Raw genomic sequence first — 24,679 nt, forward strand, 5'->3', positions numbered from 1 at the left:
AAGGCTGCAGGTAAAATTTGCAACAATAGATCATGTCCTTCAAAAAGCATTATCAGTAGCTTTTTAATGTACCAAATCTGAGTCAGTTCATGTGAAATAAGACATAGGTTGTCACACCTATGTCTAAGGCAAGCAACCCTAATGCTTTGATTCCACCGGGCACGGCTGCATCGCGTTACGGCTGCGACGCAGTTTTGTTCTGTCCTCTACATGGCGTCATACCCCACCAGGAGCATTTCAGAAGTGGAGCACTGCCTGAACCTTGCAAAATGATCAAACGAGACCTGCAAGGTCACACGGGAATCGTGAGATCACACAATAATATATGTAACAACCATGGATGTATAACGAGAACAACAAGGTTACTTTCCCTGTGCGACATTTACTTGCTGATGGTTCGGTCATTTCTCCCTGATTTTTGTGCTTCTACCATAGGTAAGTAGGCTACATAGTTAAATGGTTTCTTTTTTTTTTTGTCTGGTTTAATTGTGTATTGTTGTGTTAATTGTTTTTATGTCCTCCTTTATTGTGCTGTAGCCTACAGACAAAGTTGATACAGTTAAAAGTCCAGTTATGAATGACATGGATCAAAGATTTGCTGTATTTTAGTTGTTAAAAACATATTCATCCTCATAAGTATTTCATATCTATATTTGACATATAGTGCTTGTTAGTAGGAGGAGACAACTTGCATTTCTTCTCCTACTTGAAAGACTACAGAGGTGGGGTAGAAGGAGCTGGTTTGGGTGCATCCCCTCTACCTACAAAGGAGATAACAATGGGATTTTTTATTATCTTGTGGCTGAACTGAGACTGGAGCCAATGCCATCATTAATATTTTCGGATGACTGCAGAGCAGATGGATGAACTTCTGTCCCTCAATAGCCCTGAACTGACCAGACAATCAACAAATTACAGAGCTGCCATCGAACCCAAGCAGAGACTGGCTGTTGAACCGAGGTAAGCAAAATACAAAATAAAAAATACAAAACATTGCAAAATAACAAATATATTAATAACTGTTCAACTTTTTAAAATAGCCAAATTAAGAAAAGAGGCATTTACAATCAAGCATGTTCGGCTCTGTATAACAGGTCAAGACCCCCCAGTTTGGTGGTGTTGAGCTGTGCCTTTTTAATGGTTATGTAAAATGTTCAAAATTGATATTTTGGCTTGTTGCCTCCTGTCCTTGTCCAGTCTGTGCAACATTGGCACAAGGCTCAGTGCAAAGTGGTACGATTCATCCAGCACATCCTCCTTGTGTTTTTTGTAGCACACTGCTGGTGTGTGCATCCGCACTCTTGGGCTACGGGACCTAGAGGGCCTTTCCCTCCCCCCAGATGTTCTGGGTAGAGAAAGTGATGGGGCTGGAGATCCAGATGTGGTCCTCTGTAGTTAGTGTAAAATATCAAGGGTACTGCAACTGGATTGTTCCTCAGATCCAGATATTGATAGAGGGGTACCAGATCTGTCCCTGTCCTCCACATCCACCATTGGTGGATTGCAGAAGTTGCTTTTGAACTATATAAAACAAACAACAGCAAAAACAAAAAGGCAATTGAAGCTGCAAGCAGAGATGAATGGGCCCTTGCACCTTGCATGCGTTGGAGGGAGCAGCAGCTGTGGTAGTGATACTGGAGGGCTGTTGATGCGTCTCTGAATTTTCAGAATCATTGGACATTGTGTGAATGGGTAAAATATTATTTCCTGTGTGCTGTACATGGCACTGGAGACGACTTATTGGAAATTATGTATACATTTCATGAACTATGTGTCATTTAAGCTTCACTTCCTGTTGTCCGTAGACAATACTGCATAAGTGAAATATTGCTGCAGCAACACATTTACCAGAGGGCAACTGACATGGATATTGGACATTGCATGAAGGAGATAACTATCACTTCCTTTGTCCACTATGTGGTGCAAGAGAATGGCCACTAATTATGTAATTTTGCTATATATCTATATCTATATCTATATCTGTGTAGACCCACCATGTAAATTTCATGTAAATTGGATGATGATTTCCTGTTGCCAGTAGGTGGCAATATGACTATGACTCAATATTGACATGTAGATGTGTTCAGTCCTGTACTCTTATCAAACATGTGAGATCTGGGGCAGATTAGACAATGTAAAGTGGACTTACAACAACTTCCTGTTTAATGCCCCAAAATGTTTTGGGCAAAATTCACTGGCATGCCACACCAAGGATGTTCCATGAAATATAAAAAGCTTCACAGCTTAGCATCGCAAAGGTCTTTAGATGTAACATACCAAATTTGAAGTCGCTCTGGTTAAACTTTGTTAAAAAAAATACACAGTTTATTCAAAATGGCTGACTTCCTGTTGGATTTAGGGTGTGGCTCCAAGAGGCTCTTTGACTTTGAAATTTTCTAGGGGGCACCCATGAGCCATTTTTCCACACCCATTCCCAAGACCCATATCAGATATAAAGTTACGCTACTTCTGATGCACCCCTAGCACCTCACAAATATGTTGTATGACCAGAATGATAAGAGCAATGAACCAACCAAATTTCATGAACATCCAAGCAACTTAATCCCAACCTGGCCATGCATTTGGGGGCACTATGGAGCCCGCTGGCCATGCCTGAGGCCAGTCACTGCAGGACTTTGCAATTTTCACCAGTTCTGACGTGTGTGCCAATTTTTGTGAGTTTTCGAGCATCCAGAGCCCCTCATAAATGCAAAGGCATACTAGGATAACAATAATAATTGAAGCTGCAAGCAGTGATGATCAGGCCCCCGCACCTTTGCGCACATCAGGGCGCTCGTGCAGCCGAAGGACTTTTATTGCAGGCATGCAGATGTGTTCAGGACCGGGCTCTTATCGGACGTTGCACGAATGACTTACATATCACTTCCTGTGTCCACTACGTGGCGCTAGAGAACAACCACTAATTATGCAACATGTTGCTGTATATCATGTGTAGACCACACCATGTAAATTTCATGTAAATTGGATGATGTTTGGCCTATAAGGTTGACTGCCTGTTGTCAGTAGGTGGCGCATGTGAAATTTGGGGCAGATTGGACAAAGTCTAGTGGAGTTACAACAACTTCTTGTTTCATGGTGAAACAAGTTTGGTGCATCACCATGTCAAGGGCATTTGATGAAAACTCAAGATTTTGATGTCTTTTCATCACAAAGGTCTTTAGATGACACTGACCAAATTTGAAGTTGGTGGGGTTACATCTCTAGGAGGAGCTTGTTAAGATACAACGCCTGGAAATGGCAAAATCGGCACAAAATTTGAAATTAAATTCAAAATGGCCGACTTCCTGTTGAATTTAGGGTATGGCTCCAAGAGGCTTTTTTGTGCGTCTGGATTTATAACATGTGCCTTTATGAATTTTAGCCCCTCAAAAATATGTTTCTTTTGGAAGAAGAAAATAAATAAATAATTCCTTCTGATACAATAGGGCCTTCGCACTGCTAGGTCCTCAGGCCCTAATAATAATAATAATATTTACAAAAACAACATGGTCCCATGGCACTTTCGTGCTCGGGCCCTAATAATCTTTACAAAAACAATAGGTTCTTCACACTTTCAGTGTGAAGAAAGTGTGAAGGGTCCTAAATAAAAAGTGTGTCGGGTCCTAATAATCTCTACAAAAACAAAAGGTTCCTCACACTTTCAGTGCCAAGGACCCTTGGGCCCCTGTCACTTTTGTGCCCTAGCCCTAAAAAGGAAAAGTCCTTGCTATCCCTTTATGTCATAGGAACAATCTGCATAGGAGTGTCATAATTTTAATTTATAATCTCCCACTACCTCTGCAATACACCATGAAAAATTACAACGTAGCTATAGTCACACTGTTGTATGTTTAAATAATTTCATCCAGACTTTTTTGGTTGTTGATGGGGCAAAAGGAAAGACATTATCTCTGCATACTCAGTCCTTTTGAGTGCCACTTGCTGATCCACTATGCAGATTTTTTTTTCTGCTTTTCACAAAAGCACCCCTTAATGCTTTCCATCTTGCCTTGCAAATGTTGACTGAAACAAAGAACAGACACAGATGAATACAAGAATTTCACATGTAACTTATCTTTGATTGTTTCTTCCCTCACAGGTATTTGGCTTCTGGGGACTCACTGGTCAGCCTAGCATTCAGCTATCACCTAGGGTGCACAACTGTAATTAACTCTGTCCATATGGTGTGTGCAGCCATTGCAGTGATGATGGAGAGGCTCCTACCCAGGCCAGCACAAGATACTTGGAAGGAGGTGGCACAAGACTTCTGGGAAAAATGGAATTTCCCAAATTGCCAGGGAGCAATAGATGGAAAACATGTAACCATATAAGCACCACCATTGTCTGGAAGTCAGTACTTCAACTACAAGAAGACTTTTATAGTGCTAGTGCTTTTGGCACTTGTGGATGCAGACTACAGTACAGGTTCTAAGTAATTCAAGTGAGGGACTTCGGAAAAAACAGAGATGGTGGGGTGTATGTCAGATCGGATTTGGGGAGAGGAATGGAGACCAGAACACTGCCACCCAGTATCTCTCTGTCTGGTCCTGCTCACCTGAATAATGTGCCATTAGTAATGGTGGGTGACGCAGCTTTCCCACTCAAGCCATACTCGATGAGACCATACTCCAGACAGAATCTCACTCATCCAAAGAGGATTTTCAACTACAGACTTTCAAGAGCAAGGATGGAGTTGGAAAATGCCTTTGGCATTCTGGCCTCAAGGTGGAGAATATTTCATTGCAGAATCAACCTGCACCCACAACACACTTGTAGTGGCTGCATGCATCGTTCACAACCACGTGCTTGACCCTAGCAAAAACCAGAGGTTGTTGGATTAGGCAGTTCAGGGGTGACACATGTCACCAGTAAGAAACATGGGAGGAAACAGGGCATCAAAAGAGGCCTGTAATGTGAGAGAGGTCTTCTGCAACTTCTTCAAACTCTCCTGAAGGCAGTCTGTCTTGGCAGGACAGGATCGTGTGATAACATGACCAAAAAGGTTATTGCAAGACTCAGAGAAATTGTACATATTAATTTGTAAATAGCTGTCTTTTGTTTACAGATTTGTTAGTTTTTGTTATCATGTTAGGAAATTATTGTAAAAGCTGATAACTGATTATGCTCCCAAAGACAAGTTATTGTATTTGCGAAATGGTTTTCATTCTTTATAATGTTCTTTTTGAAAATAAAATACAAGAAAAAACATTTTTGTTTGAGAACTTTAGTCTGCCCAGGTATTCTTGCTAGCCCCCTTACAACATTTGAAAGTGTGGTTGTAAACTATCACCCCCATGGAAAGAGTTCATGCCACTCTGTGGAGCCTTTTATCAGCAATTTACATGAGCATAAGAAAAGCTAGAGAACAGCATTTACACTGGGTAGTTGGTTTAACCCTTTAATACCATAGCGAAGTGAAGTTTTTTCGATGCTCTTCTATATTTCCAGAAATGTAAAACATCATAAGTAACAAATGGTTAAAATAAGGCCCTGTTTACACCTGGCATTAACATCCATCTCGGGTGATCTGATCATAAGTGGACAGCTTTAAGTACAGGTGTGAACGCACCCAAGACACATTGAGGATGCACTGAGATCCAATCACTCAGACCCCATTCATAGGTGGTCTGGGCCGCATGTGGCCACATTCATTTAGCACTGTAAATGCAATGCGTCCTGGGCCATATTGAAAGAACCGCCTACTCAACTGATGTCCTCTATTTTCCAGCAGACTAGGCACGGGAAGGGCTTTGCTGCCTCCTGGTTCGTGAACCTTCCGTCCAAAGCTGTGTTCAACTTGTTTGACAACAGGATAGAGGAATGCATTATTGTGTTTTTCCATTTTTCATGTGAATTTATGTGAATGAAAAACGTAATCCACTTCCTTTTTTTCTCGTTCCCGTAACCCGTTTTCCTCATCAAATCGACAATTTGAATAGAAATTAAACCATTAATTTTTCACTTGTCTGTCTAAAAAATATTTCTGAAGCTAAACGTTGAATAATTTCTTCTGTCCTGTCTAGTTCATAACTACAGTTTTTAGTTTTACTGAGCTGCACGACATGATGAGCTCAGGATTTATCAGGAGAACGCCTGCTTTACTCCAAACAATTTCACTGTATGAACCTGGACTGTATGTGTAATAGTTGAGTTGACCTATTGGGTGTGTAGAAGAAGACAGAACATTAATTAACATTAGATCCCAACCGATGCTGTCGGCATGTCAGAGATTTAAATAATCAATGAAATTACGCTGCTGTGCCTTGTGTGTGAATGCGCACAACATCTCTCCGCTGCAGGGAGATTGCTGCATATAACTCTGTATTTGTTGTATATATGTTCAGACGCAGCGCTAAAGTAAATCAATAGAACGGACATTTGAATTTCATGAGGGGGCACACGATGCATTGTATATTTATTTATCTTGTTATCAAAGAAGTTGAACACAGCTTTGGACGGAGGGTACACTGACACGGATCCCCGCTCCTCTTGCCAGTTAAAAACAACGAATTTGATCTTTGCAAACGGAAATGATGTCCGTGTTTATTTGCATATAGAGCAGGGAAGTGAGATCCGATCACAAGTGATCACTCAAAACACATGTGGAGATGCATGTTAATGCCAGGTATAAACAGACATACTTAAAGCTGTCCACTTGTGATCAGATCACCTGAGACAGATGTTAATGCCAGGTGTAAACAGGGCCCAAGATGCCTAACTTAAAAAGATTACATAAACTACCTGAAAAGCATCTGTGCAATATGTAATTATTTCTTGATATAGAAAATAATATCTCACAGGCCCTGCCCTGTGTAATGCAAGGTTATTAAACATTTTTTTAAAATGGGTTTTCAAGATGGATAACTACTGAATGGCTCTTTACATGTACTTGAATACTACAAGTCACATTCATTAAAAATAACTTATTTATATGGTAGCTAATTAGCAGGTTAAACTCACCATCCACTCCCAAAACTCCCGCTATTTTAATCCACGCCTTTTCCTTTCTGGTATTGTCCTTGTAAAAGGATCTGTGGTGTCATACAGTCCCCTCCAAAAGTATTGGAACAGCAAGGCAAATTCCCTTTTTTTGTTGTTCACTGAAGACATTTGGGTTTAAGATCAAAAGGTGAGTATGAGACAAGAGTTCAGAATGTCAGCTTTTATTTCCTGGTATTTACATTTAGATGTGTTAAACAACTTAGGATATATCACTGTTTGTATAACACCACAGCATTTTAAGGTGAGCGAAAGTAAAGGAACAAATAATCTTAAAGTAAATAACATTTAATTTTTGGTGGCATAAACGTTGCTTGCAATAACTGCCTCAAGCCTGCGACCCATCTACATAACCAAACTGTTGCATTCTTCATTTGTGATGCTATTCCAGGCTTTTACCGCAGCTTCTTTCAGTTCTTGTTTGTTTCGGGGTGTTTCTCCCTTCAGTCTCCTCTTCAGGAGGTGAAATGCATGCTCTATTGGGTTAAGGTCAGGTGATAGACTTGGCCAGTCTAAAACCTTCCACTTTTTTCCCCTGATGAAGTCCTTTGTTTTGTTGGCAGTGTGCTTTGGGTCATTGTCCTGCTACATGATAAAATTCCTCCTGATTAGTTTGGATGCATTTCTCTGTAAATTGGCAGACAAAATGTTTCTGTACACTTCGGAATTCATTCTGCTGCTACCATCATCAATAAATATTAATGAGCCTGTTCCAGAAGCGGCCATGCACGTCCAAGCCATGAGATTATCTCAACCATGCTTCACAGATGAGCTTGTATGCTTTGGATCATAAGCAGTTCCTTTCTTTCTCCACACTTTGGCCTTTCCATCACTTTGGTAGAGATTAATCTTGGTCTCATCAGTCCATAAGATTGTGTTCCAGAACTTTTGCGGCTCAACTCTGTACTTCTTTGCAAATTTCAATCTGGCCCTCCGATTCTTACTGCTGATGAGTGGTTTGCATCTTTTGGTATGGCTTCTATATTTCTGCTGTCGGAGTCTTTTCGAACAGTGGATTGTGATACCTTCAACCCTGCACTGTGGAGGTCGGTGGTGATATGACTTACTGATGTTTTGGGGTTTTTCTTCGCAGCTCTCGCAATATTTCTGTCATCAACTACTGTTGTTTTCCTTCGCCGACCTGTTCGACTGGTCTCAGTACACCAGTAGTTTCTCTCTTTTTCAGGACAATCCAGATTGTTGTGCTTGCTATGCCCAATGTTTGTCCAATGGCTCTGATTGATTTTTCTTTTTTTCTCAGCTTCAAAATGGCTTGCTTTTCTCCCATAGACAACTCTCCGGTCTTCATGTTGGTTTATCCTCTTTAACAAGAAATGCAGTCTTTATAGGTTTAAACCCAGGCCAAAAAGTAGTAGACTAGTCATGCAGAGCTATTTAATGTTTGAACAATCAGCGTTGAAGGCAACATCTGGTCAACAAGAAACACCTGTCAGTCACATGTTCCAATAGTTTTGCTCACTTGAAAAATGGGTGGGTTCAAACAAAGGGTGGTATGTCCTGAGTTGTTTAACACATCTAGATGTAAATACCAGGAAATTAAAGCTGACATTCTGAACTCTTGTCTCATATTCATCTTTTGATCTTAAACCCAAATGTCTTCAGTGAACAACAAAAAAGGGAATTTGCCGTGCTGTTCCAATACTTTTGGAGGGGACTGTATGAAATCTCGTGATTTTCCACTTCCAAGATGAATCTCTCATTGTCTATAGTGTCAAATATCCTCTGAGACCCTCTGACCAGTTGACTTCCGGCCTGGTGCCACCAATTATGGCGTAATGTTGATGTAGTGATGCAATCAGAGGGGTGTTCCATCAACGCAGCAAAGAATGCTGCGCTTACTTGAAAAAGCCTGGCTAGAATTAACGTCAACTTTCACTTGAGGCTCAAGCGTTCCACTAACGCAACATTTCTGTGTCTAGTCAACGCTAACGCTAGCCAGGCTGAAATAAGCTTGCAGTGTGTGCATGCACAGAGTACATAAGCAGCCCAGAACAGTCGATTGTCAAAAGGATGATACAATGTCGCAAAAAGAAGAGAAAACTGGTGCAGTGTTCTTCTCAGCAGCAGAACAAACCTAGCAATGAAACTATATGAAGAATATAAAGGAGTTTTCACTTGTGCCTCGTGCAATACTGCTGCAATCAACAAGATGAAGAAGATGGCTTGGCACAAAATTGATGACAGATTAAATGTTTACCTGTAGGTGGGAAGTGATGGCCTAAAGGTTAGAAGAATGAACTTATTACTAGAAGCTTGACAGTTCAATCCCTGCATCCGGCTTGATGAGTCTGCGTGGAAAAAGTGAAGAGCAGCGCTTGTCCCTGTTCATGGTTTTATCTTTATTCGTTAATAAATGAGCATTCAGATAATTGACTGTGGTTATACTAGGCTATATAATATCAGATGTATATTTAAAATGATGGTGTAGGCAACTTAAGTGAACCAACTTACCATTATCAATATTATCATACTCTTTGACATATTTTCTCTTTCACAGGATGTCCATTTACAAGCGCCAATGAAAGTTAATAATTAAGTTGAAGTTGGAGATAAAGAAACTGGAGTAGAATATAAGTACAGTTGAAACCGCTTACAGTGATCACATCTGTCCAGATTAAATATCACTGTAAGCAGGTGATTATTATAACCTTTTCTTTTTCTTTATTCCTCATGCAGAATACTATCTAACTGACATTTGTATATTTATTAGCATGAATATAAAGTTACTGAATTTTACTGAAATTTTACTCAAAATACAGTACAGCTGTTTCAAACGCAGTGTGCACACATTTTTGAAGCAGGAGGGGTTCTGACTTTTGCCAGTGACAAGTTCATTATTTTCCCTAGCAGCAGAACAGGCTTTTATTGTCATAAGCTTTGAGGAGACTACGTTTGTCATTGAGAGAAATTGACTTACTGTCTCCATCATGATTTCAGTGTGCACGCAGCAGCAGCCGCTCATCATGGGAGTAAAGTACAAAAAATAGATTTACTGTAATTTAAAATATTTTTCTATATGTTGTGATGTATGAAGAGACCCAAAATGAACACTGTAGGCGGACTGCTTGATTTCTATAGGCAACTTATTTAAACAGCATAAGTGTTGTATAGGAATGATTCTGTCCCAAGCTTTTTGATCCATTGCAGCAGCTTATCACTGTAACTGTAATCACTATAAGCGGTTTCCACTATATACATTTAAACACAGCAGGAGGTCATGGTTTGGTCTTTATTTAATTTTCTTTTTGTCTTCACAGCTTGAACAAAATGAGTGAATGAATAAATGAATAACTTCAAAATGACGCTGGCACACTTTTATTTCTTAAATTATAAATGCTAAGCTTTTCAATAAAAGGGTTCACTCCCACACAGAAGTGATCATGAATAAAATGGGAATTAACTTTAGTATTTTTGTAAAAGTCCCTCACAGTTCTTCTATTTTATGTTTCCGAACAAGGACAAGTGATGCGACACTTGATGGAACCGTCTTTTGGGAGTCTGTTTCCTTCCGTCGGACATTCTTTGATATGCAGCTAAATTGAGGTTGACCGTTAAGGCCTTAACGCACTGGAGGCGTCTGACGCGCGCGTTTTGAATTACACCAATTGTTTTCAATGGCCGAACACGCACTAAAAGCGTTATGACGTGTGTCAAACTGCCTTGACGCGCCTACTCCGACCTTGTTTTGATTTTTGGAGCGTCAAATGAGGACCCAGCGCCCAAAGCTGTTTTCTCTGCAGCCGAAAAAGAGAGAGATAGCGCAAGTCAGCTGAGCACCGCCAGCGAGAGAGAGAGAGAGACAGCGTGGCGGTGGTCGAGCAAGGAGAACCAGCAGTAGTGAGAACAAAACCGCTGAATGAGAGAAATAAAACGTTATATTCTGATTATTTCACGGCAGTCACGTTTTAATGCACAAATAAATAACCATTAAACAGTCAACAAATGATTTACTGTGGACACTGACGCTCTCAGTTTCAGTTTCATTATCCTCCTCTGCATTTCTCCTTTTCATTCATTCATTACATCCAACTAGCGTTTAATACGAGGACAAAATGACAAATTTGTGTTGGTTCTGTGGTGTTGGAATTTCAACTCTGACGCTTGCAGTGCGCCATGGGAGCATCAATTGCTCCCAGTGCATTTAGGCCTTTAGCCTGCCACGGAGCAGGCTAGCTCTACTGACTGAGTTACCACGGTTACTGAGCTGGGACTGCAGTGATTGAACGGAACTCTCACTTAAATTAGCGAGGTTTATCGAAATAAGCCAGGCAATCCGTCTAGCCAGCTTGATAGAACACCCCTCAGGAGTCTGTACAGAATGTTTTATTTTGAAAATTGACGGGATGTTTATGCCGTTCCTGTGTCTGACTTCCTGCCCGGCTTGAACTGCTCTGTGCAGCTTGACGGAGCGTCCGTCAAAAACAGACCAGACGCGTATGTTCAGCGGAGCAGAGAGCTGCTTGTGGGATGCTTCCGAAACACGCTGCGGCACGTCTGGTGGGAACACAAGCATTGACTACAGTGGCCGCGATCGGCTCCGGCAGCCGCGTCGGAGCCGGAATGCGACGCCGATGCGCCCGGTGGGATCAAGCCAGAAGTGAGTGTGTAACATTGGTTTCAGGGATTAAGTTGCAGCTGCTGATAACGTGGTAACAAGATTTTACATATATTAAAGGAGAAAGCTGGCGGCGATGTTGTATAATTTTCTACTAGTCAACAAATCTCATGAATATGGAGTCATATGAGTGCCATAAAAAATAAATCTGTTCAAGAATAAGAAAATAAATGTGGGAATATAAAGAGGAATAAATAAGTAAATTAAAAAATGTGGCATAACAAGACATAACAAAATATGAAAGAATGATATAAGCATTTTCATATATTTTAACATTAATTTGTTAATTTATTTCTGTATGTATTTATATATTTTTATGAATATATATTTATTTTTTGCATATAAATTACTCTATTTATTCTGCATATTTAAAAAAAAAGTTATTTATTCATTTTAATATAATGCCATTTATTTTAGTTTTATCCCTTTATTTTTCCTTATTCTTTTCCTTATTGCTTTTGCTTTTCTGTATTGCTTTTGCTATTCATTGAAGGGCCAAGATATCAATCAACTGGCTTTGGGCAGGCCTTCCTGCCCAGGCTGACATCACACTCAGGGTGGGAAGCTGTCAAGTAAAGCTACTGCTTGACTACTGCTAACACAACGCCACTGACACACTGTTAGCTTAGCCTTTTAGCACCTGCTACCACCAATGTTTCTGAGAAAAATACGCAAAACAGCTTGCAAGCTAATTAAATCTGTATTTACGGAGCTGTGTGAAAGTTAATCAGGGATCCTTTCTAAGAAATTGAGCAAAACCAGCTGATTCATCATCGCAGATAGGCTGGAAATAAAACTGCTAAAGTTAGCTAGCCCAATGCAATATAATACAGTAAATAAAATCTTGAATAAAGGTGGCGTTAGATCATTGGCCACTACACAACACAAGAGCCACAGACTCTGAACAACAACCCACATTAGCTTTCCTGCTAAAGTCTCTTATGTTACTTACAAACATGAATGCGTCTTGTCCTGCACCTTAGCTTTTTGAACAAGCCACTGCACAAAAATTATTAGGCTAATGTTTATTAGAAGTGTACCGCTAAAGTTAGTTAGCAGGCGAGACAGCTAATTAGCTTTCATCTGTAGCTCATGAAACAGCATGTAAACGTACATGCTGAAAATGTCACTTTAGCCTGATTAGAAGCTGGTTTGGTCATTGCTCTTCAAAATCCCTGTTAGCAACACATTGACTTTAAATAGACTTATAAAATTGTTGAACCTATCCTTTTAATACTGAGGTTAATACAGCCCAATACACATTTACACATGGGTGGAAATTACCGGGGGGACCAGACTGGAGAAGGGTCTGAATTCCCACTTCCTGGGAAAAACAGAGAATTGTCCTCCTCAATATATCGCTGTAAACATAACTATATAATTTTAAATAATATAATAATATGCATTGAAAGCACTGGTGATAATTATAGACACAAAATGGTGGGTTTCTAAGTTTCGAAAGTCCTCTCTATAAGTGCCTTTGGGGCAATCTCTGGAAGTGTGTCAGTGGTGGCTGACCTATAGTAAGTAGCTACTTTGCAAAGGTTAACTTAAAACAAAGAATGTGTCAGACATTTTTCTTTACTCCTACCACTCAAAAGAATAGAACACATTTAAAATTGTAACCAGACTGCATTTTGTTCATTCCATTACCTCGTGGTTGAATCTTGTGCGTTAACGCGACCACCATGTTTGTACGGCAGCTGAGTCTCCTAATGCATGTATGTTAGTGATGCGTGGATCGGCTCTAACATCATCCAAATCTGCATGTATGCATATATCATCCACCCGCCACCCACCCAAACTAATTATTTTCTCTGATTTAGAGACCTGTACCCAATCACACATTACCATTATTTCTTAGTGGGATATACAGACAGGTGACAAATTAAAGGAAAAACATAAAGTGTCTTAGTAAGTAAGTTGTACCACCATGTGCTGCCAGAACAGCTTCAGTGCACCTGATTTTACAAGTCTCTGAAATTCCACTGGACGGATGAACACCGTTCTTCTAAAAGATATTCCCTGATTTGGTGTTTTGATGATGGTGGTGGAGAGTGCTGTCTAACACATCGGTCCAAAATCTCCCATAGGTGTTCAATTGGATTGAGATCTGATGACTGTGAAGGCCATAGCATATGACTCACATCATTTTCATACTCACCAAACCATTCAGTGACCCCTCATGCCCTATGGATGGGGGTATTGTCATCCTGGAAGAGACCACTCCCATCAGGATAGAAATGTTTCATGATAAGGCAATCACTCAGAACAACTTTGTATTGAATTGCAGTGACCCTGCCCTCTAAGGGGACAAGTGGACCCCAACTATGCCAGCAAAATGCCCCCCACAGCATAACAGACCACAAGATCTCCTCACTGTAGGCATTTGGGCCTGTACCAGTTTTTTACTTTAATTTGTCACCCGTCTGTATGTAAGCGTGATGGTATGGTTACATATTCAACTGAAGTAGGCTGGTTTTAAGTAAAAGTTGTTTTCTGGCACTGTAGTGTGTATGGGGAGTTTTGCAGAAACATTGTCATATTGGTGACAAAACAGATGGTGGCAGTAGTGCTGCATTTCATTGAAAGAGGAAGATGAAGACACACATGACAACAATGGCAGATGGCTTCATGCGAGTTTTGTTCTCTTTATTGTCTACTAATATTAATATTATTAACATTTTCCTAATTAATGATGTATTATTTTACCCATCTGCAACCCATCCAGTATTAATCAGAATGTTAATTTTTATGACCCGCCCAATCTGCACATTAACCATGGTACCAGCGGATATAACTGCAATCTGCACATTACTAATGTATGTCCATGCAGGCAGGAGATCTATCCACAGTTAAAATCATCATAACTAGCTGAATTTTTGACTGATTTTCAAGCAGTTTGGTTTGTTACAAATGCCAGATGTGTATTCATGATACAGGATACTTGGTTAAATTAAAAATGCTGGTTTTCATATCAAAATATTTGATCTTTTGTACATGGTAACAGTAATATTTCTATAATATTTAAGATTAACTTACCCTGCGTAATTAGGTTTTAAGTATATTCATTATTTCTTTCTGCATGTAAAATGGCTGCCATGATGTAATTGTATTCGTAATTTTTGAAATAAATGAAGACTTAATTAATAAGAAACACTATGTTAAATATTAAGTAGGTTTCTGGCAGGCTCCATAGCTTTCTGAACTTTTACACATTGACAGCAAAACATTAGAGATCTGCTTCTTCCGCAAAACTAGATCTAATCAGGCATATATTAGTTTTAGTTCAGTTAATGGGTGTTGCGTCTCTTCTACCACTGTAAATAATCTGCATGCTGTGTGTGTGTGTGTCTATTTGTCAACCAACCAGGTCAGTTAAAATGACAGAGAAAAGAAAAATAGACAGCCAATCATTTTTCAGTGCACAGAAACGCTAAGTAAGTAGAAAGACCCCAGTGCTTATCGAAATGTTTCATAATGGTGTCATTAGGCAAAGGCAACACAGAGAACAGGTATCCATGCTCATGTAGTGTTTCTGCTGTCATCATTATTATTAAAATATGCACCATCATCCCTGTATTTAAATTAGATTGCATATCCTCCAATCCACATATCCCCCCCTCCCCAACCTCTTTTCTGTGACAGCTAGAGGGCTACACATGTACTTGTAGAACTGAAGTTAACTACTATTTATGCTTAACTGGCATGCACATTATATAACAGACATCAGGAGTTTATCCACCATTGTTTTTCCCCAGCCTGCTTTTGGGGCCAGTCTTTAATAGTTTTTGTCGACCACTTGCCCAGCCATTATTGGAGACCCAGCTTTTAATTGACTACCATCTTTTATTTGATGAAATACGGGAGTTAATATAGTTAAAATGATATTTAATACATGTTTCCAGCTCATTTGGAAAGGTATTAAATCGCTGTATTTAAATATGACAACCCTTTGTGCCTCTGATTTTCTCTGTTATCATTCATTTTCATAACAAACATGTATGTTTGAGATAAAGTCAGTAACAAATGATATGAATAATTAAAACATAATTTTAAGTCAACTGTCAATGAGTACAGGCATTTATACACATGAAGTTAATTTCACACTTCAGTCTGGCAAAAATAGACCCAGCACATAAAGATAAAGGAGCAGGGGCAGATACATGGCTCACAGACCCGGTTAGAATGGCAGTATATTGTCTCCAGCAGCCGCAACAGAATGGGACACAGCCGCTTGCTTTGGATAAATAAGATAAAAAATATATTTTTTAAGTCAGGGAATATCAGGTCAAAGAATAGGTAAATGAAATTAGAGAACAAACAAATGACTAAAAATATGGACCTCAAGGTTACTGATGCTTACTTAATTACAAATTTGTCAGAGAATATGCACCATTGAAGTACAATTTAAAACAAGGAGAGACCTGCATGTTGAGCTACTGTAACCTTGACACTTGTGTACATCGGTCCTCTGACAAAATCTAGTCTTAAGAGCTTTATTATTTTTACTTAATTGAAAAGTTGTGTTTAGAGAGGAAGTCCAAGACCAAATGCAACAACAAGGCCAAAGAATGTTCCTGATCCATGGATATTCTTGAGGACCACCCTTAAAAACATGGGTGATAAAGTCCCTTCTCCTGGACAGTTAGACAGTGTCAGAGGCCAGTAGGGCTTACTGATGTAAGCACTCACTGGCTCACTTAGGCAAGACATAAAATACAAAAAAGAAACACATTTGAAGCAAAATTATAATTTGAATCTGAAAAAAAATCTGATCAAAGAATAAATAAACAATACTTAAAATCTAAGAAAGCAGTCACTGCCAAACAATTCTATTAATAGTGTTGAGGCTCTGCAAGAGTGTATTCCAATCCAGCTGGTTATCAAATGAACAAAGTTTTATTGTTTGTCCCTAGAAGAAGTGGAAGCTTCAAGCACTTTCTTTGGTGTCATGTCCATGGTTGTATACTTTCTCAGTGTGTGTCTCTCTCTGCAGAACGAGGGAGAGCCTAGCATCTAACACCTCTTCCATAGTAGAGAGTAACCGTCGGCAGAACCTGGCACTGAGCCCTGGCCATCTCGGCATCACTACTGGCAACGGCCCCCCTTTCTCCTTCCGTACCATCCCTGAGCCTGCCGGCACCCAACCAGAGAAGCTCCAGAAGCCCAACGCCTGCCTTGCGTCAATCACCAGCGTCTAGAGGCGGAACTAATGGCTGGGTGTAGCTCCGAGAGCCAATGGAAAGGGGTCAGAAAATAAAAGTCCCACCCAAGGACTGTTACACCTTTAGAATGACAGACTGTCTGAATCAGTGGAGTTGCCACAGGCCCATTGTGGAACTATAGCTGTAAACACACACACACACACACACACACACACACACACACACACACACATACACACACATACACACACAGACACATACGAAAAGGAATTTAGACCACCAGGAAACTGCTTCTTCTCTCTCACATACAAACACACACACATACACACCAGGCCACTGGGCAGATTGACCATGTCATTTTGCAGCCTGTAGTTTACACACTGCTGTTGTGTTGTTTCACTAACATGGATTCTATTGTGTGTGTGTGTGTGTGTGTGTGTGTGTGTGTGTGTGTGTGTGTGTGTGTGTGTGTGAGTGTGTGTGTGCGTGCGCGCATGTGGGATATGTTTGTGTATCAGTAATCTGTAATCTCAGGTCATGTTATTTCCTCCCTCATTCCAGCTGCTTCAGATCAGTGCATCTCCCTCTAGTGGTGTCTTCTACTACTACACACTGGAGAGATGCAGCTCTGCTGACTACTGTTATTGATGGTGTATACACTCTCACTGATCCAGCTTTTATTCACTACGTCTCTGTTATCTATAATCTATTCACCACTGTAAGGTGCATGGCCACAGATAATTGACAGTTAACGCCCTTGAACATTGCCCCAAAATCCAACAACAATGTCAGGTGGTTAGACAGTCAAATGTTTTACCTGTACCCAGGACTGTTTTTACCATAACACGCTTTGAAGAATTAATTGGCCAGTTCTTGCATCTGTTGGAAGCCATGATGCCCATCTGAACTGCCTAAACAGTGTTTCCAGTTTTTAGCTAGTTTTTAGCTATCTCCCCCAACTGTTACTAGATATATTGACAACCTGAGGTGCAGCTCCACGTATGAGATTCTTGATTGCAGTACTAAGAGCTTGTGTTTCTCTCTTCATGTTACCCCTCATGTCCACTAGATGTGGCTGCATCATGTCCGGAGCCAGTGTGTACTGGACACATGAGTGGAGCATCTTACTTGCAACTTGTTTCTCTGCTCCACCATCTTTATAGGCCAGGTGTATTTTTGCCAGAGTAACTCACGTCAGAGTCTGAAATTCTCTTGTCAATATACATAAATGCTTATATTTATTGATAGTTGACATGAAATTAGTATTTAGAGACACATTGCATTTTGTTACTGACATTTCATTAAGGACATATGGACAAACATTTTTTCTTGTTTGTGTATAAAATCACCTGTCACTGGTATAGGCCATTGAGGTCTGCAGGTGTTGTCATAGCTTGCAACAGCTGCCATATTGGCAGGCAGAAGACGTACATCTCTCCGTCCTGTTAGTATATAAATTCATAAATAATAACTTAATTTCACGTTAGATAACATTTCCACAATGCCAGACACAGTAGCTAAACCCAGTGTTAAATTTCATCCAAAAATCTCAGTGAAGTGATCAGAGGGGTGGAAATGAATTCATAAAAATATGAATTAGTCATTGTTGTTTAAGGACCTGGTGTTTTTGCCCTTCAATATGGCGTTGGATGCTAGATGGTGACATCACAGCAGGACTACAATAAACCGACATTTCACAAAAAAACATTTCTGCTTAAATCGTTTTCTATCAAAAACAATCAGTGGGGTTAAAGCAGGGTGCTCTTACAAGTTTTTCGAGGGGGGTGAGAGACAGATAAAAACGCAAAAATGTTGGTAAAAAAACAACATAATATTTTAGTTTGAAGACACTCCACCTCTGAAATGCTTTTAGTGGACATTTGAACTGCAACAAATGTGATGTGATGCATATGGAATGTGATTCAGCCAAATTCAGTGGACATGAGGGATTCTGATTGCATCCCTGTTGAGTTTCACGTGCATTTTTTCAACCAGCAAAAACTGTTTTCAGTACATGAACTGTGGATTTCAATTAAAGGTGTGAGTCTTTGCATTAGACAACGTACATTCAAGAGAAAGTGCAGAAATTTGATTCATTTTTTTCTAGATTACGTTATCTAAAAAAAAACCTAATTCAGACCAATTTATACACAACAAGCAGGGATGTGATTTTATTTTTTAATTTCCATATTTATACACAACTTTCCCATTCATTTACATTCTAATCAAGTTCATGACTATTTGAGTTTAATTACTGTTTGAATCAAATCCCTGAGCCATTCTGTCTCTCCTGGTGCTAAGATGTATTATGGTTAGTGATGGCCATGATAATAATTATAATAAAAATAATGATGGTATAATTGGAATATAGTATTAAATGGATACTTACACTTGTATAATAGGTTTCACCTGCATAATTTTGGCATTGGCAAACCCTTCTATGAAGCATTTGGGTGAACTGGATTACACAGCGACTAAACAGACAGACAGACAGATGTGGTGACTACTGACTATGGCACAGAGATGTGAAATAAGACTTACATTTCACATGTGTTGGTCTCATTCTGAAACAAGACCTGTACTGCAAAGTGGGGTTGGGGTTAGTGAGGTAACTTCAGGTTTAACTGTGGGTTTTCAGGGTTATGACGGTGGTTTAATTCTTAACAGGGTACATTGCCATGATAACTTCCGCTGAACAGCTAACCTGCTCCGGAGCAGGTTAACTTAAGAGGATCGGATCACAACCTGTGAACACCACTGACCAATCAGATCACTGGAAAAAAAGAGTCATCATTGCCATAGGCTCCAAACCTGTGTTTAGAATAAAGTGACAAGTAACAAAAGAGCAATACATATTTTTATAAGTCAGTGGTGGAAACATGTTATTGTTCCAAGCTTTCTGTTTCCACTCTGGCTTTAAAACAGAGCTTCTAACAAAGGGAGAGATCATTTATGACACTAAACACAAAATGATGATTTTAACTGCATTTTAATGGTGCAAAGTTTATTTTATCCTCGGAGTGATAGCTGACAGTATGGATGATCTCACACTCTGATTCCATCACTGCAACTCAGAATAACATGAGGCAACTGTGTGATGATAATTGGAAATAAAAACAAAAGATTGTCTTTTTTTTGAAAAATAATCCACATACAGTTAATTGGCTCCCATGATTATAAATGCAGCTCTTCGGTCAGATAGACTTCATAAGTCATTAACTACTTTTCCACTCTTTTCACAGTAGCAGAAACATTCTGACATTACTTTTAGGTTTTTATGTGACATATTCAGAATGGTTTCTTCACCGTTTCATCTCATATCCCCTTAAATACTTCATTCATAGTTCTGATGATGTTGATCGTAATTAACAACGCTCCTTTCACCCCTTTCACACAAATGCACTTGTAGCTGGATAGGAAAACTCTGAGTTGACTACGCTGGTTGATAGCCAGCTTTGTATTACTGGTTATCTGGACAGTCAATGTTAGGCTCAGTGAAACCAGCTAATGAAAAGATATCCTGGGTATGTTGAACTTGCTTCGTAGTACAGGCCCCTAAACTGAGCTGGATTTACCTATTTTCAAAATTCCTGCAGTCCTACAGTGATATGTCAGTCATTTGAGTCTGATCCTCCTATTGGCTAAGGGAGTTGTCAAATCCTCCCAATGTTGTTGTCCTACAGGCTCCTCTACAACTACCTCCACAGCAGCAAACACACAGCCCGCCCTTTCTACTATCACACTGTCGTCAGCCTCTAGCCTGTGAATGTCTACATACACACTCACACACACACACATACACTTACACATCAAAGTGCTGGACTCCCCTGTTGTTTCCCTTTGTTCGCTATCAAGGTCTCTTCTAATGGTACATGATAGCATTGTGGTTTAGCTGCCAACCAACCCCCACTCCCTCTACAACTCTTCCTCATTATTACACCCTCTGGTAGTACACGATTTCCTCTGTAGGGTGAACCTCTGTCCATATCACAGAAGGGACTTCAGCCCAAATAATATTGGCCTTCCCATCATAATGTGTGACACAAAATCCTGACATAGGGCAATGTGAGCTAGCCAACTGTTGCAAAGCCTGACAAAATAAATATTAGATTCAGTGAGGATATGCACACTGTAAGATCCCAGATATACTCCAACACCAATTCTGTTCTCTTTTTAGTGTATGTGCATTTGATGAGAGGCTATTATTTGAGAATATTATACAGAATATAATTGGACACAATACAAAACACCATGGGAACTCATGAATCAGGAGTCACTAAAACACAAACTGGATTAGATAATGTCACTGACATTTTAGTTATGGTGATATATTACACTTGTCAACCGCAACATGGAATGGTGTACATCAGGACACTTGTCACTCTCACACTGACTTAATTTACTTGCTGTATGTTCAGAGCTGATGGTTTTCTAAAAGTTTGATTTAATTTCATAGATTTCCCCATTTTCTCCCTCTGAACTGCAGTCCTTGTCATTACTAACTGTACAGTTGGCCTGGGAAACTGTACAGACACCACAACCAACCAGCAGGAGTCACAAGTGTAGTGACAAGGATGAGAACCCTCACCAGCTTCCCACCTGCAAACACATTGGGTTTGTGGGAATGCACAAAAAGCCAGAGGTACTGCTACTGGGAATTGAACTGCAATGGTAGACTGAAACTGTACCTCTTCACCACCATACACGCAGAACAAAATTAACAAGGGAACAAACTTTCTCAATCCCCTTAAATAACTAGTCAAATGAATCTGGGTACGATGTATGAGGGTATCAGTCTAATACCACTGGAGTAGGATTGTACACTCTGACTTAATGCTTTACTGCTGAGTTTTAGTTCTCATTCTACCACTGCATCTGGTTCTACTATCTATCTTGTCAAAACCTCATGTATTGCTACTACAATAAAGATGTCAGTATGCTTCAAACAAAATAGTTCATACAAGTTGTCCGATCATGTCTAAAGGCATACATGCTCGGACCTTTTCCAAATGGCCACTGTAGAAGGTAGGGTGAAAAGCCTTATGTCTTTGCAAGGGATGAGACCCAGTAAACTATACAAATGGAGATAACACAGAGCACTTTCAGACAGTCTCTGCTCAAGCCATTCATGTTGTGGCCCATGACTGTGTAAAATGGATGTGATTGTTAGATTGTGTGTTTTGGAAATTTACAAAAAAACTGCATGCATCCCCTACTAATTCCAATATTGGAAATGTGTGGGGATAGAGGTTTCAGAGGCTATCAGACAATCCAATAAATACTTTGTTCGAAGCATACTGAAGCCTTATGTGTCTATGACCTGCCATACCTCTGTGCTAGGTTTTCAGTCCCTAATCTACCATTGTAATACCACTACAAGTACAATTCTCTACCACAACAGTTTTCACACTTGTATTTCAAGGATTGTGCCATTACAATACAATTAATGTCTTAAATTTTTCTAGGGTGTTCTAGGGCTTTACCATCTGTACCAGGGTACTGGTTTATATTTACCAGTGTAAAGATGTTTCTGTTCTACTAATATGCTTGGGTTGTAGTCAAAATTTCATCAATATTTTCAGAATTTAATCTCTGTTAAAATAGAGATTTATAGTCTGTTCTGCTGCTGGTCTTGGGTTTTAGTCTTCAGGTTTTTTAGGGACTAAAACCCACCGGGGACTAAAACCCTTTGGCTCTCCAACAATAATTTAGATTCTAGTCTGTTATCTGAATATTCTAAGCTTATAGCTGGTAGTCTACAATGCCAATAGGGTTCTAAACCTACTTTAGGGTTTTAGTCCCTCCTCCACCAGTATTACGGGGGTATACTGTAGATCCTTTTTTAAATCTGTAATAGGGTTCTCATCTCCTGTCACCCAACAGTAGGGTTCCAGTTCATTACAAAGATCACAACAGTAAGGCTTTAGTTATCATATCATTGTAGTAGGGTTCTAGTCCCAATTCTACCTCTCCAGAAGAGTTGTAGTCCCAGTTGTACCTACGTAGCTGAGACACAGACAAGGATAAATCTCTTACTGTAAGTCAAGTTCTAGTTTCTGTTCTACCATTACCATTTAGAGGGTGCTAATCACTGTCCCTAGATATACAGTAGTTTCAGTCGCTATTGTACCACTAATCTTGGGTTTTTTACCACAGAGTTTTTGTGGAGAGTTGAGTTCTAGTCCCTACAGACGAATTTAATCTCTACCACCGTTCAGGAGTTTTAGTTTCTGTTCTACAGTTGGGTTCTTGTCCCTTTTCCACCAGTAAAATAGGGCTATAGTCTCCTGCCTGGTGGAGGTCATGGGGTTCCATCCCTCATGTCAGATGTTTGCACTGCCCCATACCCCAATCCTCCCTGCTACTGTCTGGCCCAGTGGCCCTCACTCTACTCCTTCGCCCCTCCAGCCAACCTCCTGTAACCTTCCTGTCCCTTTTCTACACTGACAGTCCATGAAATGTCTTCCCTTAACATCGGTGGTGGTTTATAACATGGAGGTTCAATAATAACATTGTTTCTAATGGTGACAGTATGTCATACCTGTAAATGATGTTTATCTGTCATGCCTAGTCAAATAATTTAAACAATAAAAAGAGGGATTTTTTAAATGTCTATAATATCTGAAAGTCCCTTTGATGTGTAGTACTGGTGTTACCGTCGTTGTAGTGTATGTGATACCCTATGGGGACTGTGTTGCTTTTTAAGATAATAAAATAATCTTTGGTTACACCACTGTTGTGTGTTTTTGATGTTATTAACGTTAATGCTTCATTAGAAAGCAACACTGCAGTATGCATAGTGCAGTATGAAGGAGCATGCCCATTTAGGATTTTATAGGTCATCAGAAGCATCTTAAAATCTGATCTAACATGGATGGGGAGCTAATGAAGAGAGGTTAGAATAGGTGTAATATGGTCACATTTTCTTGTTTCATGTGTCATGCTCACTTTGCTCTCTCCAGCTCTGAGATTCAGCACTGAGATTCATCGGGTTCACAAAAAAGCTCTTTTCCAACCAAAATTTCCAGGGACTTTGGGACCAGAGGTACTAATCTCAGGGACTAAACTTGGAACAAAAATTCCCTGTAGTGCAGTCCTTTTTGTGTTTCCACCACATCTAAAGGACTAGGTAGATCCTGGCTTTATTGGCATGACTGCATACAATACATGTATGATTCAAAGCATATTAACACAATTAGATAGAGGAACTCTGGGAATATTTTATTATTTTTGCAAAATAATGGGCTCTAAGACTTAGATATTAGTTGCAGTGAGTTAAGAAGTGCAGCTCTGTCTCTACTGTTCCCTGGTCAGAGTAAGAACACAACCTCTCCTCTCTGGGCAGCCAGGTCTGTCTGTGCTGGCCTACTTCCTCTGCCAGGTTCAGGGATGCTGGAAGTCAGAGTTGGGGGTGCTGAGAGAATCGCCAACAACATTTTACACCAGTTTTTGAACATTTTACACTAAAACAGACAGCAAGCACCAACATGCTGTATGTCAAATCAGTGTAGTACCATATTCAGCTATGGACAGTTCACAGATGGAATGCAGGTTTATTCCTGATCAGAAGACGACTTATTGTTGACTGACCGCTAAGCTATACGGGTAGCAACAGAACAAGGCTCTTGAACTTTATAAAACATACACACACGGCAACCGAAAACATTAAAGCGTAACTCTGAACAGCCCATAGGCAGGGCTATATAAACAGGCTTTCATTAAAGACCGCACTCCAAAATGTCTTGCTCTCTCTCTCTCCCTTTCTTTTCACACACACACACACACACACACACATCCACACACAAAGAGAGAGAGCAACAGAAACCATTAAACCATTAACAATAACTCTGAATTCATTGAAAACTGCATTCCAAAA

At 39.9% G+C, this 24,679-nt stretch overlaps 1 protein-coding gene across 8 annotated transcripts in view; it reads left to right on the forward strand.

Moving 5' to 3' along the window:
- Positions 1–23,536, forward strand: part of LOC121902038 (storkhead-box protein 2-like) — a 134,126-nt gene extending 110,590 nt beyond the window's left edge. For 4 of the 8 annotated variants that reach the window (XM_042419216.1, XM_042419222.1, XM_042419219.1 and 1 more), the window contains exon 4: positions 16,635–16,934. In XM_042419216.1, coding sequence (XP_042275150.1) covers positions 16,635–16,839 — 205 coding nt within the window. In that variant the 3' untranslated portion in view covers positions 16,840–16,934. Of the gene's footprint in view, positions 1–854; positions 961–4,099; positions 5,209–16,634; positions 16,935–17,364 lie in introns of those variants that run through there. The other 4 variants (XR_006097439.1, XR_006097440.1, XM_042419217.1 and 1 more) reach the window with 4 other exon arrangements.
- The last annotated feature ends 1,143 nt before the right edge of the window (positions 23,537–24,679 follow it).

This window comes from Thunnus maccoyii, chromosome 8 (genome assembly GCF_910596095.1).
Source record: "Thunnus maccoyii chromosome 8, fThuMac1.1, whole genome shotgun sequence".
Lineage (NCBI taxonomy): Eukaryota > Metazoa > Chordata > Actinopteri > Scombriformes > Scombridae > Thunnus > Thunnus maccoyii.